Raw genomic sequence first — 13,938 nt, forward strand, 5'->3', positions numbered from 1 at the left:
TCCTCTTCCTGATCAGGTGGCCTGCAGTAAACACCCACAACAGTGTCCCCCATGCTAGCCTGCCCTTTAATCCTTACCCATAAGCTCTCGACTCGCTCTTCATCCACCCCTAGGCACAGCTCAATACATTCCAGTTGCTCTCTCACCTAAAGAGCAACTCCACCACCTCGCTTACCTGGCCTGTCTTTCCTAAAAAGCACGTAGCCATCCATGACAGCACTCCAGTCATGCGAGCTGTCCCACCATGTCTCTGTAATTGCAATGAGATCGTGGCCCTGCGACCGCACACAGATCTCTAGTTCTTCCTGTTTGTTCCCCATGCTGCGTGCATTGGTGTACAGGCATTTCAGAGAGGTGATCGAGCATGCAGGTTTCCCAGGAGGGATACAAGAGGATCCTCCATAGCCACATCCCATGCAGGCTTCCCCGGCTGCATTCACCTGCTGGAGGCATCCCGACTTGAATTGTACAGGCTGCTGTAAATGCCCTTCTATCTCAAATGAAAGAGCCAGAGTAACTGAAATAATAACACTTGCTGTTTTGCAACATTTTTCCCCTAGAGGTGTCGAAACAGACAGGAAGAAAATTATTATTATACCCAATTCATATGAGGTGGAACTGAGAACTAGGCATATTAAGTGATTTGTCCAGCCTCAAGAAATATGACACTGGAAGAACCAAGTTCATTGTCCTGGTGCCTGGTCCATGCTGTCTCTGAGAATAAAAAGGATACATTGTTAGCTGTTGGATTAATTTTAATTAATTCTCTTACAATAAATGGAATGGATAGACTTAACAGCAGCACAAATATCTCTAAGCCCACCAAAACTAGTGCACAACAAAATGCCCGGAGCTTATATGGAGATGACTTCAGCAGTTCCCACATTTCTGAATGAAGTAGCTGACCCTTCTGGAACTTTAAAAAGCCATACCCTGATCACAGGCTTTTTAGAAAAAAGTCACTCAAAAAGTTAACAGCATCAATACCACTTCAGTTTTACAAGTTGTTCAACACATCTTCTCACAGAAGTCTTGAGAGCAATGGCAGGGGTTCTGGAGAAGGAGGGGTTAATGGCAAAAAGCATTGAGGTGTTCTAGGGGAGAATTAACATAAAGAAATGAAATATTGTGGGTCAGTTCAAAAAATGAAAGGTTTCTATTTGGTAAAATTGTTGCACACATACAAAAAGAGATTCTGTTTTTCCTTTAAAAGTTTTTAGAAAATGACAATATTGAAGAAATTTTTTTTGTAAAAATACTGTTTTGTCGAAAATTTTCATCTGCTGTCTTTGAGCTAGAAATTGTTAATTTGTTGTTTGGAACTGTCTGAAGTATGTACTTTGACACTTTTGATATAAAACTACTGTTCTGACATATACGAATTGAAATGTTTCATGTCAGCAATGGTTCATGGAATTGCCATTCATGTTGCCTTTCTGTTTGACAAATAGGGCCTCCCACATTGCATATCATCATAACAAACAATATATACATATCCCTAATTACACAGTAATATCAGGAAGCTGACTAAGGATTACTGTGAGTTGTACTTCGTTTCTTCTGAGAGGGAGAATGTGGGAGCATACTGCAGCTGAATTACAATGTCATTGAAGCACCATGCCAGGAAAAATGAGTCCCATTTGGTGAAGAAGCATCCTAAAACATAACAGTCGGATTCACTTCCCCAGCCTGAAATCCTTCTGTTTGCTCCATCCTGGCCCCAAATTAAATATTTTGCTTTGATGTTCTTAGGTTTGGGCTCAGAGATTTTGGTTCTCAAGTGATTTTTTGGTTCTCATGATTTTGGTTTTTATGATACACGCTCTGGGGAAAACCTTGGTTTGTCCACATTTTCTGATGAAATATCACAGCACATGCTAAGAAAGACAAGAGAGCCTAACTCTATTTTAAATAGTCCAATATCGATGTATTCAGGCAGTTTTTAGCAGGGAATAGACATAGGGAAATCTGTAAGGATTTTAAGGAACATTTCACTATTAGAGTTTTTTTCTGTAACACTATTACTAGCATTCTCAAGTGCCTTTGCAAGCTCCAGCCTTGATAATTTTTCCACTTAAGAAAGACCACATCTCACAATACAGAAATGTAACTTATTGAGCAAATCACATGTTCTTTATAATCCTAAATCATATTCTTTCTCCCTAAAAGGAGATGCTTATCATTACTTAAATCCTGATGGTCAATAGGCTCATCTCTGGCTGCCCACACAAAATCTATTTATCTACCAAATAGTTTTTTTCTCTTTTTGATGATATCCTCAGAGTGATATTAACCATATTGAAGGGGATATTTCCTGCTCACTATATTTGTGGGTTAACCATCTCAAAATGTAATGAAGATTTGGGCAGTTTCTTTAGGTGATATGTCTGTTTATTAGGGATGGTCCTTACAGATATGGTAGAATGTCCAAGTTTAATGGTTAATCTCTCTGATTAAACATTCTTCCTTCATAGAGGATGTGTCTGTGATGGGTGAGAGTTGAGTCTGGCAGTCCTTTTTTTCCATATTGGATGCATGATATATGATGCATTCCGTAGATTAGACTTTTTGATTTCCGCCGAAGAGGGCTGAATTGTTGTTGTCATCTCCTGAAGATGCTGAAATTTTGAGAGATGTGTGGCTTCGTCTGCAACTTCTTCCTTCCACAGGGAAGATTTTGCTCTTGTCACTTTCCCACTAAAAACCCCATTTGAGTCCTATAAGGCCTTCTTGTTCTGAAAGTTTTTGTAATTATGGACTTAGTTGCCTACAACTATCGCTGCTCCTTAATTTCCTATAATAGTAGAGCACTGCTTGGTTCCTGACTGACACCACAATGTCTTTTTGCTCCTATTCCATGAAGCTAGTTTCTAACCTATATTCTCATTTCAAACATATTTCTGGAGCTATATCCCACCTACCTCAGGCCTACTATACTTTTTAACTTTCAACCTCACACTCCCACTCACATTTAATTCTCTTCAGTTTTTCTTTCTTGATGCTTTATTTATAGAAGTATTTTTTTGTCTGTTTCCATAAACCTGCTTCAGTCCCCTTAGAACTTTTCCTTTCTTCCTTTCTATCAGAACTTTGTTATTCAGAATTTAATAAAGTTCTTACAACAAGACTCCTTTGTTCTTTGTGGGAAAGATGCAAATGGCTTTCTGTCAGCTGCAGAGCATTCAAATCTGCAATCTCCTTTATCTCTTTTTTGTTCGAAAGGCAACCCTATACTCTGTCCATAATAAAATAAATTCAACTTAAGCCCCAGGTCATCCTGATTTAAGCAATTCCCCCTAAAAAACATATTTAACTCTTTTCCCCCACTCTCCTTCACCCATTTGCAGCATGCATGGATCCTTACAACATTAGCACAGAAATTTGAATTCCTCCCCACACCTCACATTCCCTAGCTAAAGATCATGATCAGTTGAGCTGCAGAGGTAATGGTTATTTAGCAGCTGCACAGAAGTACCACCCAAAGGGGAAAGCAATGTGCATTTATTACTGGAGAGATATATTGCCACTATAATGAATGCTCGGACTCCTGCTCTGGAAGGGAAATGCTGCCTACTGTCTATGGAGATGATGATAGAAAGTGTGACTGAGCCCACAAAAACAGCCAATACTTTAATGGGGGCTGAGATTCTACCTGTAAGAGATCTAGGATTTCTTCTCAACTATGAGAGATATGATCCCATGAGTCATATCATATTTATCATATTAATTCTGAGGGCTGGCTCAAACCTGGGCACTGAGGCCAGGCTCAGTAATACAGGTGGAAAGTTCACAAAACCAGTAGTGAGTTGAACAGGTGACCTTGTCATCTCCTGTCTCTTCTGTGCCTTTTGGCGAGCTAAATGGTATTTTGACTGGAGTTGCTTTGCCTCCCTGGAACTCTGAGACTGAGTCATTTGAAATGTGTACTTAGGGCTGTTTACATTACAGAATGGCTGTTTTATTTCCCATAAGGGAAAGAAGGGCCACAGCGTGCTCTTCAGCTAGGGACTGCAACAGTAATTTTGTTGCGAAGCTCTGTTAGTGCTGAAGGTGCCCAGGAAGAAGACTTCCCAGAATGAGGGCTGGGAGGCTACCAAACTGCTGTCCTGCAGTCCTGGCCGAGTGGACCAGATACGCCTGCTCCAGTTTCCAGAAAAATATGTGCACCTCTGTGTGGAGCAGCTGAGAAGGTCTGCTGGGCTTCCTCTCCCTCATAAACAATAAATCCTTTAGCTCCCAAACCCTGCTTCAGTCTTTCCTCTCAACGCAAACATCTCCTCTACATAATCCCACGCAGCAGGGAAAAACAGGAAGGTGTTCTTGCTTTCGCTTCCCTTCCTGTCCCTCACCTCCATTCCTCACAGGTTTGTTTCATAAATAAATATACATCTGGCACAAGTCTTAAAGGCAAGGAAATATAAGTTATAAAATACCATTGATAACTTCAGGCTACTCTGTAAACTCATGCACATTGTAAACACTGTGCACACTTAATCCTCAGGCCTAAATGAGTCTTTGAATATTTTGTGGAGTTACTCATTCAGATTTATTATGACTCTGGGAGGTGACTAATCTCTCTGTTACTGTCAATAGAACCATGCTGTTTGGGTACAATTGAAATGCTTTATATCTTGGCACACCCTTCATTTTAGGGTTTGCATTTAGATGTCATCTTTAAGCAAATTTAATCCCATTTAAGTTGTTTATGCAGTATGTATATCATTACACTGTATAGTTGTGAAAACTGTATGATAAATTGTGTCAGTCCTTTAAACTCTCATCTGACTTCTGCTCACTGAACTGTCTGTACAAGGAATATTTCCAACTTCTGAGCAGCTTCATGGAATTACTGCTGTGTTTTGAAATAACCTGCCAAGTAGCTATTTATTTCTTATCCCCTAATGGGGAATTTCCCTCTTTAAAACCGAACTTAGAAACAGAATAAATTTATGTTGGAAAGGGACTTTGGAGGTCATCTGGTCCATGCCTTTACTCAGAGAAGGGCCAACTTTGAAGGTAGATCCAACCTGAGGCAAGCCTCACATGCTGGTTCAAGGGGCAGAGAAAAGAGCTGATACCTTGAGAATCCTAAAGGTTATAAACTAGAGCTTTAGTCTATTGGAAAAAAAGATCCAGTTTGGGGGTATTACTGTGTTCCTCCTTCTCTGAACAGTTTTCACAAAGGAAAAATGAGCTATGTTTTTGTATTAAATAAAAGTTTAAACAAAAAATACGTGCTGGCTGCCACAGTCCAACTACTTCTTTCTGTTTCTGAAAGTTCCCAAACATAGTTCTCAAAATCAGTACAATACTGTTCTGGCAAATACGATTTTAATCAAGTTTTAGAAATCTGAATCCCATAAACCTCATTCTCTGCATAGAGGGAGCCAGGAATTGGGTAGACTGAGGTAGACAGTTGTTACAGAAATACTTTTAAAAAGACTTCTAAGTGATCCTAAAATAATTGTAATAGCTTATTTCATATCATATTTCCCCTAACAGGGAACTGTGTATATGAACATGGACTTCCAATATATGTTTAGGAAGACTTTTCTCCTGCTGAGTGGTAAAGCTATCATATAAATAGCTTGATCATCTCAAACTTGTTGACATAAAACCTTCTACTAAACTATATCCAATGTCATCACGTGTTCCCTATGCAAACAGACAGGCTTTGTGTAACTGTTGACTGTAAAGCTAGTTAATACCTTCTTAGATAAAAGGTTCTTGACTGTTTATTAATACAACAATATTGAAATGGCCTAAATTCCATCCAAACCTTTGAGCCTAGTGTTTTCCTATCGTGTAGGTGCCTCTGGGGGCAAAGAGGCAGCTGACAGGAAACACACAGCATAGGAACTTAACCAAAGTTTCACCTGAATATGTACCTAAGTTGCTATTGTTTATCTCCGCCTTTTCCATTTTCCCCTTTCCACACAGCAGTACTGCTGGAGGCCGCTGTGATAGTTTCAGGCAACAGCGATATGTCAAAGAAATTTGAGTTGCTTTTACACCCACAGAAAAGGAAAACAGTAATATTTTACAAAACTTTAAAAATACACTTAAGTCTTAGAGAAAGCAGTGGGATCAGTCGCGTTCTCTCCGATTATTTTAGAGATTAGCTTCTAAGCCTGTTGAATGGTCTGTGGTAATCTTTTACAAGGTATTTCATAAGCAAACAACCCCATAGGCTATACTGCAACCTTACACTGGGTTGCAGTTTTGGAGAGAGCTCCTTGGAACACACACAGCATTCAGTTTTCCCAATATAGTGCACAGACTTAGACCCAAAGAGACTCAGATTTAATCCTGGATTTCTCATCAACTCTCTGAAACATGACCTACCCCTTAAGTTGTTCCCAAGCCACCTCTCTCCAATTAAGAAGAGCTGGATTGTAAAATGCCACATCCTGCACCCATTTGGCTTGGCAGATTTAATGAGCCATTGTGGTAGAAACAAGGTAATGCCCTCAGGCCACCAAAGACTAATCCGTTATTCCTTTTTTCCCCCCAAGCTGTTCAGCTAGCAAACTCATACCATCAGTTGCACAAATCTTAATCGTTGAAAGGTTACTGCAGACAATTTTTCTGACAGTTTTATGCCTCTCATAACTCTAGTTAGCTGTGCTCTGGCAGTTGTGATGTTCTCCCCACTCCCAAGATGAATGCCCTTTTCCAAGAGAGATTCAACTACTAATAGATCAGAACTTTCTCTTTCGATGGAATGAAAAGGCAGAGTTGTAGCTAGGCTGAATGCTGAGCCGTGACCTCCTCCTTAACAACCTCCTCTCCCAAGTGGATATATATGGCCTGGATCGGAAAGAATAATATAATTTCTTATGGTTGCATCCTTTTGATGCTGCTTTTTAGAGATGTTTGGAGACATTGCATAAATATTTCCATTTTCTTCTGCCTCCAGGCTCTGTCCAGTGGTAATACTTTGAGATATACAAATTTTGGGAATAGATGTTAATGTTCTTCTCAGACATTTCACTAATTCTCATTAAATAGATGGGAAAGCATCATGATGGTTTCTAGGGACAGTCCCTAGAAACAGAGAATGATCATTCCCTGTTTGCTTTCTCCGTGATTTTGGAGTCATGATTTTAGCCGCTCATGATACTTAACTCCCCTTTAATATCCTTCTTCCATCCAAACTACCCTCATTCCATAAGGAGACAGCTACTCACACATCAGAAAATCAGAAGGTAATTACATATCAGCATTCATTATTTTCGGAGTTTTGTCTTATCAAAACTCTATATGCTTTGGGAAGAAAGTCATCCAATTGAATGACACCATCCTGTGGGATCTCAGCTTGAGATTTTCTTAGATAAGGACTGAGAAGACACTAAAGATCTCAGGTCTGATTAACAGTCAGTGAAACAACACAGGATTTTTTTCAGTGTTCTGCATCTGCTGCTTTTATTTCCTTCTGTACTTCACCCAGTTCTGCTCCTCAAATTTTATGAAGGTGCCAAAATACTGCATTAGTTGCAAATATAGTATGGCATAAATAATTCATTCAACATTCTGTTTGAAGAAAGCGTACAGTGGCAATGGGATTACTGGCAACCAGAAATTTTTAAAGAAAATTTTGCCATAGCCACACCAACACTGACACATTTTGAGGTTAACATTGGTCTGAGCTGTTCTTTTCTGAAAGAATTGTCTAGTGACAAACACCTCCAGAACAGTGATTCATGCACAGCAGAGCTAAACTCATGCTCAATACAAGGAAAGAAAGGCTGGGAAATGATTTTTGCTTGTGAACAGTTTCATGATTTGTCTATGGGGTGAAAATTCTCAAGAAAGAACTGGATTCATGCGTCACAGAAAAGACAATATTTACAAAAAAAGTTGGCACAAAATACTACCTGGACTTCAAGGAAACTATGATGCCAGTGTTTCTGTTAAATGTGAAATACTAGTCTAATAACCAGATTCATTTAAGGTACTTTCTTTCTTACATGCCTATAAACATAAAAGCAAGAAGGTATTTCAGGGTGATGGATTTGATTTAAATATTATTCTAGTACTATCAGACTCCATACTGAAATGTGATTTCCTCAAAAAATAGAACAAATATGATCCTGCATTTAATGTGATAAGAGAAAATAATTCTAGATGGACTGTCAATGGGAAAAAAACATCAGGAAGAAATAGCAGCACTTGATTAAAAAAAAAAAAAAAGCCATAGCATTTAATCCCTAACAGAATGAAACTAGAAAGGGCAAGCATAATGTATACTGCCCATCTGTGTATTGAAAAACCAAGAGAAAAATCCTTACTGTAAGGACAATTTGTGTGGAACATATTACAAAAACTGTCTGCTAGGAATCCGTAACAGACTGGCTGGGAGTGTTTTATTGTTATCCACAGGTTGTTAAACAGTTATCCCTCCTTTTAAGTGGAAGAAAATCTGAAGATTCGAGCTGATGCCAGCACAGTCCTTGCTATCAGACTCAAATCAGAGAAGTCATGCCAAGAAGTGCGCTATTTAAAGTAGCATGCTTCTCATGCCAGGAGCCCCTTCAGCTTCCTTACTCACCATTTTCTTCCTTATTTCTATTCTTTGTTTTCTAGGAGAATGTTTCCAGCCATGAGAGTGAAAATTACAGGCTTGGATCCCCACCAGCAGTATTATATTGCCATGGACATTGTGCCTGTGGATAACAAGAGATACAGGTAAGTTTTTTAGGTGCAGAACTAGGAACATTAAGATATCTCAGTGTCAATGAAAGCCTAGAAAAAACACATACCATTTACATTTTTTCCCTCTAATCCTAACGTCTGCAATATTAAGTGGATTTTCCTATTTTTTCCTATTTTGCAACTTTTCAAAACAGAAATTCTGTTTTATTGATGATTCTGGTAGTAGACATTGGATTTTGCCATTTCTGGGTGAATGCACATGTGTTTTGTACAGTCTGGCATGGCAGACAATGCAGTTTTCTAGAAATTACTAAGTACTTGGTAATATTTTCAGAGAGGGCTTTGTTTACCAGCATTTCCTAGCCTCTTACTCCAGCTCAGAGAGAGTTAAGGAGTTGAGAAGGCACTTGTGGCAGAGTTTTACAGGGAAAATAACTGCAAAGGTGGTTTTAATAAGGAACCAAGCCTGAGCAAGTGGCTCAGAGGTAATCTGGCTTTCATTTAGAAGGTAAGAGGTTGTAATAAAGCATGTTCCCCCTTGGCTGCAAATGAGAGCTTGGGGTGTTTGTGGTAGGGTAGCTGGGGAGGGGGAGCCCTGGAGAAGTTCCTCTGGTGGGTGAGTGACAACTTTTCCTTAGCCTTTCCCCCTCTCTCTTTCAGGTATGTGTATCACAGCTCCAAGTGGATGGTGGCTGGCAATGCTGACTCCCCGGTGCCCCCGAGGGTTTACATCCACCCTGACTCGCTGGCTTCCGGAGACACCTGGATGAGGCAGGTGGTCAGTTTTGACAAGCTCAAACTGACCAACAACGAGCTTGATGATCAAGGCCACGTAAGTTAGAGGCTAATCCTAGTGCCTGCTGCCTCAGCCATGCTCCTGTCAGACCCGGAGGATGTTGCTTTTGCTCTGATGCTCCCCTGTCCTTCCAGGCATGTGTGCCGGTAGACTGTCCCCAGAGAGTATTAGAGCTTCCTTCCCTACTTCAGTCAAGATGTTGCCTGGCCCTATAAAGCAATAAAGCCCTTTTCTCCCTCAAGGGGGAATTCCACTTTGACATGGCACATGCATGTAGAAGAGCTTGGTCTCACACAGACTTGTAAGATAAGAGTAATTTTACTCCCATAAGCCTTTACTTCATCCTTGCTTCCTTGTAGTACCTTTGGATGTAACGCAGAAATTTGGGGAGGAAAAAAAAAATCCTTTTCCTTCTCCTTTTTTTTCTCTTCAGATAATATTACACTCAATGCATAAGTACCAGCCCCGTGTTCATGTCATCCGCAAGGATTTCAGCAGTGACCTTTCTCCAACAAAACCAGTTCCTTCAGGTGATGGGGTGAAAACCTTCAACTTTCCAGAGACTGTCTTCACCACAGTGACAGCGTACCAAAATCAGCAGGTAAAACTGCATGCTGGGTGCCTTCAAGCTTCTTTTATGTCTGGTATTTATTAAAAAAAAAAAAGTCTGTTCTTTGTGTTTGTGAGACATTAACTTCTCTCAGAAACATAGCTCAAGGAGTATGTATACTTTACAGGCACACTGCATTTTTCTGCACAAAAAGAAAATACTTACTATGAGGCAGTGTATAGACATGAAGTATCTAGTCATAAAATCACCTTGGAGATAAGGTAGCTAGAGTAGCTGTAAAGTAGCTAGATGAGATCGACCACAAGCAGATGTATTGTGTTTACTTTTCCTAGCTGCCTTGTGGTACAAACTGCAGTGTCCTGTCTTCACTGAAATTTTGCAGCAGTATAACTAATCCAGATTAGTTATCTAACAGAGAAAACACTTTTTTCTCTTAGAAAACAGAAATGGAATCAGTTTGCTGACAAAAAAAGCCCTTGAGCATATAAAGTAATCCATGTCTTGTACATTAACTACAATTCTCATGCATATATCACATTTGATTCAGATCCTGCAGTTTCCAGTGTTACTATTGATTCCAGATACCATAAGGGAAGAGATGTTGCCATGGTGTTTGATTATAGAATTCCCTGTCTATCTACCCAGAGAATCTGTAAGACGGAATTAATTGCTAGGGAAAAAATGAAAATGTAAGAATGGAAGCATTTGAGACACTAGCAAAAAATGAAGTTTCAGAAAGGACTGGAATGTGAATTACATGCATTTGCTTCTCCTTTTGTGGCCTGTGAAAGACAGTATCTGGTCTTCAAAGGAGGAGATTGCCTGCTTCATTGCTTCTGCAGGCCATGTTCATTGCACTCATCAAAAACTCCTTATATCCATCCATTCCCTCTGCAGTCTCCTTGAGTACCACTCACCTTCCAGCTGCCTCTGCTTCAGGGATTCCTGGTAACCTTCACACCATCTCTGTCACACTTTTGGCTCAGTGTGCTCCTTTTCTCTTGTGTGCTTACACACGCTCTTGGTTATTCTCAGGTAAAACAGCTGTGCACATCCCATTCCCCTTCCCTCCCTTTCTCCTCCTTACTGGGGAGTTTTGTGTTGGCATCAGAAGCGCTGTGTAAGGTAATTTTATCCCAGTCATGTGAAACAGAATTCTGGCTGGTGAAACTTTATGCTGTGTTAGTAGTGTGGTGTCAAATTATAGAGCATAAGAAACTGTCGCAAGCAAGAATGATGGCATAAACCAGCTTGAAAGATGAAACCTGATAGATATTGTTGCCAATTGTTATCACAGAAAAATGTATTATATAATTTTCTGCCATAAATTTTTGAGGACTCTTGAACTGCAAATGGTGAGGCCAACACATTTCTCCATGACAGCAGCTGAGAGAGAGAGTTATCTCATAAACTCACTGAAATATTCAGTATTCTGAATATAACTGGAGTATTCAGTACTATTGGACTGAGTGACAGTACCATGTCAAGACAGCTCAGGACAGATTGTCACATTTAGCCAGTGAATTGTTATATTTTTATATCACAACAACAAAATATGTGAATCTTTATAGAAAATAAGAAGGAGCCTTTTTCTATTTGTGAAGACCATAAAATCTTCTGAAGGGAGGGTGTCGAGAGGATGGAGCCAGACTCTTTTCAGTGGTGCCCAGCGACAGGACGCGAGGCAACGGGCACAAACTGAAACACAGACACTTCCATGTGAACATGAGGAAAAACTTTTTCACTGTGAGGGTGACAGCGCACTGGAACAGGTTTCCCAGAGAGGTTGTGGAGTCTCCTTCTCTGGAGATATTCAAAACACGCCTGGATGCAATCCTGTGCAATGTGCTCTAGGTGACCCTGCTTGAGCAGGGGKGTTRGACTAGATGATCTCCAGAGGTCCCTTCCAACCTCAGCGATTCTGTGATTCTGTGATTTCTGTGATCTTGCCATGGTTTCTCATTATCTAAAAATTGTTGAGAAATCAAAGGGAGGCAAAACAGAGGACTGGAAAAAGTTCAAAATTCACATAATTTCCCTTCTTTCTTCCCTATCTACCCCTTTCCCTTATATGAATTATTATTTTTCTGGTTCTCCTCAAATCTCTCCTCCTGCTCTTTTTTTTAAAGATTCCCACTTACAAGGTGGTGTGTGCACGCATCTCTGTACATTACCTAGAAAGGTTAGAGCTGGGACTATTGACTTCTTTGATATGCACACCTTTAAATAATTTCCTTTGGAATTGCAGGCCCCTGTACACTGAATGCAAGTTACTATCAATAGGCTCGCTTTTCTTAGTTAACTTTCATGGACTTTTTAGAGGACTCTGGCAGGTTCACCAAGCATAGATGGAAAGCCTCTGGACTACTTAGATGATAAGCATCTGGAGAGATGTACTGATGGATGTTGGGAATAGTATCATGGGGAGAGGGACAGGAGGGAAAAAGGCTCAGTCCTTTACCCGTTTAAATAGACTTGAGGCTGCAGGTTGTCTTTTAAATCTGCTTTTGGAAGTTCAGTGTTCAAATCCTGGGCAGGCAAGTTATTCCTGACTGAGTTTCTGTGGCTCCCAATATCATAGGACAAACCATCAGTCTGGATAGATTGTTGTGTTGGGTCTTTCTGCCATTAGAATCTATGACCTGGGTCTATGAAAGGGTCCATGCCATATTTTATCTATTCGTACCAGGATGCTGTGAGTTCTCTGGGGACCAGGTCTGACTAACTTCCATGCTCTGTTAGAAGTTGTCATTTGCCCTGATAGCACTAAACTAGCAGTAATCATAACAACAGCCTTAGATGGGGCACAAACATGAGTTTTTTTCTGAAAGATTGTGTTTGATGGGGAAAAGCGTCAAAAGGGCTGTTTTGAAAACCTGATTTGTCCCTATCATCCCAGGTCTGGTTAGTGTCCCAGAAGAGCTGTCTTTTTGAGAACATCTTTCTGTTGTTTTGACCTCCTGCTGCTTGAGGTCTGCATGCTGCAGCTGGTCTTTGGACAGGTTCATAACCAGAGAGGAGCAGAGGCTGCAGAGTCACGACAGTTGGCACGGAGGAACCAGAAGGGATGGAGAAAGCCCTGAGTGGTGGAGAGGAAGTTAGAAAAGATCTGAGTGGAGCCGTTCCCAGAATGAGGGTGGTGGTGATGTTAAACCTGCTGAGAAGTTGTTCAGAAGTAAAAGAGATTTGGAATTAACAACAACATGAGAAAAGTCACCAAGTCTTTTTTCTGGGATAGCTTAAACCAGGACCTCAGTGAGCAGTCTGTGAACAAATCCAATTCAAAAGGGCCAGCAACATAGCCAGCTGGATTCCCTCAGAGCCCAAATGTAACTCTGCAGAAGGTGTCCAGAAAGTGTAGAGGGAGAAGATCTGGTGACTGCTTTAGTCTTGGCACAGTGGAAGGACGTCAGTGAGTGAAGTCTCCCCATCTGTAGGTATGGACAGGAAGAGCAGGGCAGGGAAAGGTGAGGGATAAAACTGGAGCACCTCTGCCCGTATATGCAAGCACAGAGACACAGACAATCATCCCTCTGCTTGCTGATACCCGTCCTGCTTCTACTGCGGTGGCTCTACAACAGCTGGAGTGAAGCTGAGTCACAGCAGGACCATAGTGAGAGTGGACAAGGATGGTGGCCAGTGGACTGGCTCAGTTCTCCCTCATTTCCTTCCTTATGTATGAGTGGTGAGGCCAAGTATGGAGCAGGGACATTTTCCCATTTGCCTCCACTGCTAAAACCAGGAAGGGAGGAAATGGAGAAGAGGAATCCACTAAAGAGCCCTTACAAGTACACACTGGATAAGGACAAATGAAGAGTGAGAGAATGCACACATGGTGTCAGTGCTCCCATGACCTCTTCTGGATACTGACTCCTAACTCTCTTGCACTCTGGTCCTCTTGAACTGGCTAAAATCG

General features: G+C 40.8%; 1 protein-coding gene across 1 annotated transcript in view; it reads left to right on the top strand.

Moving 5' to 3' along the window:
• The window catches only part of TBX15 (T-box 15), a 104,849-nt gene that overhangs the window by 64,911 nt on the left and 26,000 nt on the right, over window positions 1-13,938 (top strand). Inside the window, exons 3-5 of the mRNA XM_026061508.1 lie at window positions 8,587-8,688; window positions 9,316-9,487; window positions 9,885-10,052. Of these exons, the coding sequence (XP_025917293.1) occupies window positions 8,587-8,688; window positions 9,316-9,487; window positions 9,885-10,052 (442 nt within the window). The remainder of the gene's footprint in view (window positions 1-8,586; window positions 8,689-9,315; window positions 9,488-9,884; window positions 10,053-13,938) is intronic.

This window comes from Apteryx rowi, unplaced genomic scaffold (assembly GCF_003343035.1).
Source record: "Apteryx rowi isolate R43461 unplaced genomic scaffold, aptRow1 scaffold_181, whole genome shotgun sequence".
Taxonomy (NCBI): domain Eukaryota; kingdom Metazoa; phylum Chordata; class Aves; order Apterygiformes; family Apterygidae; genus Apteryx; species Apteryx rowi.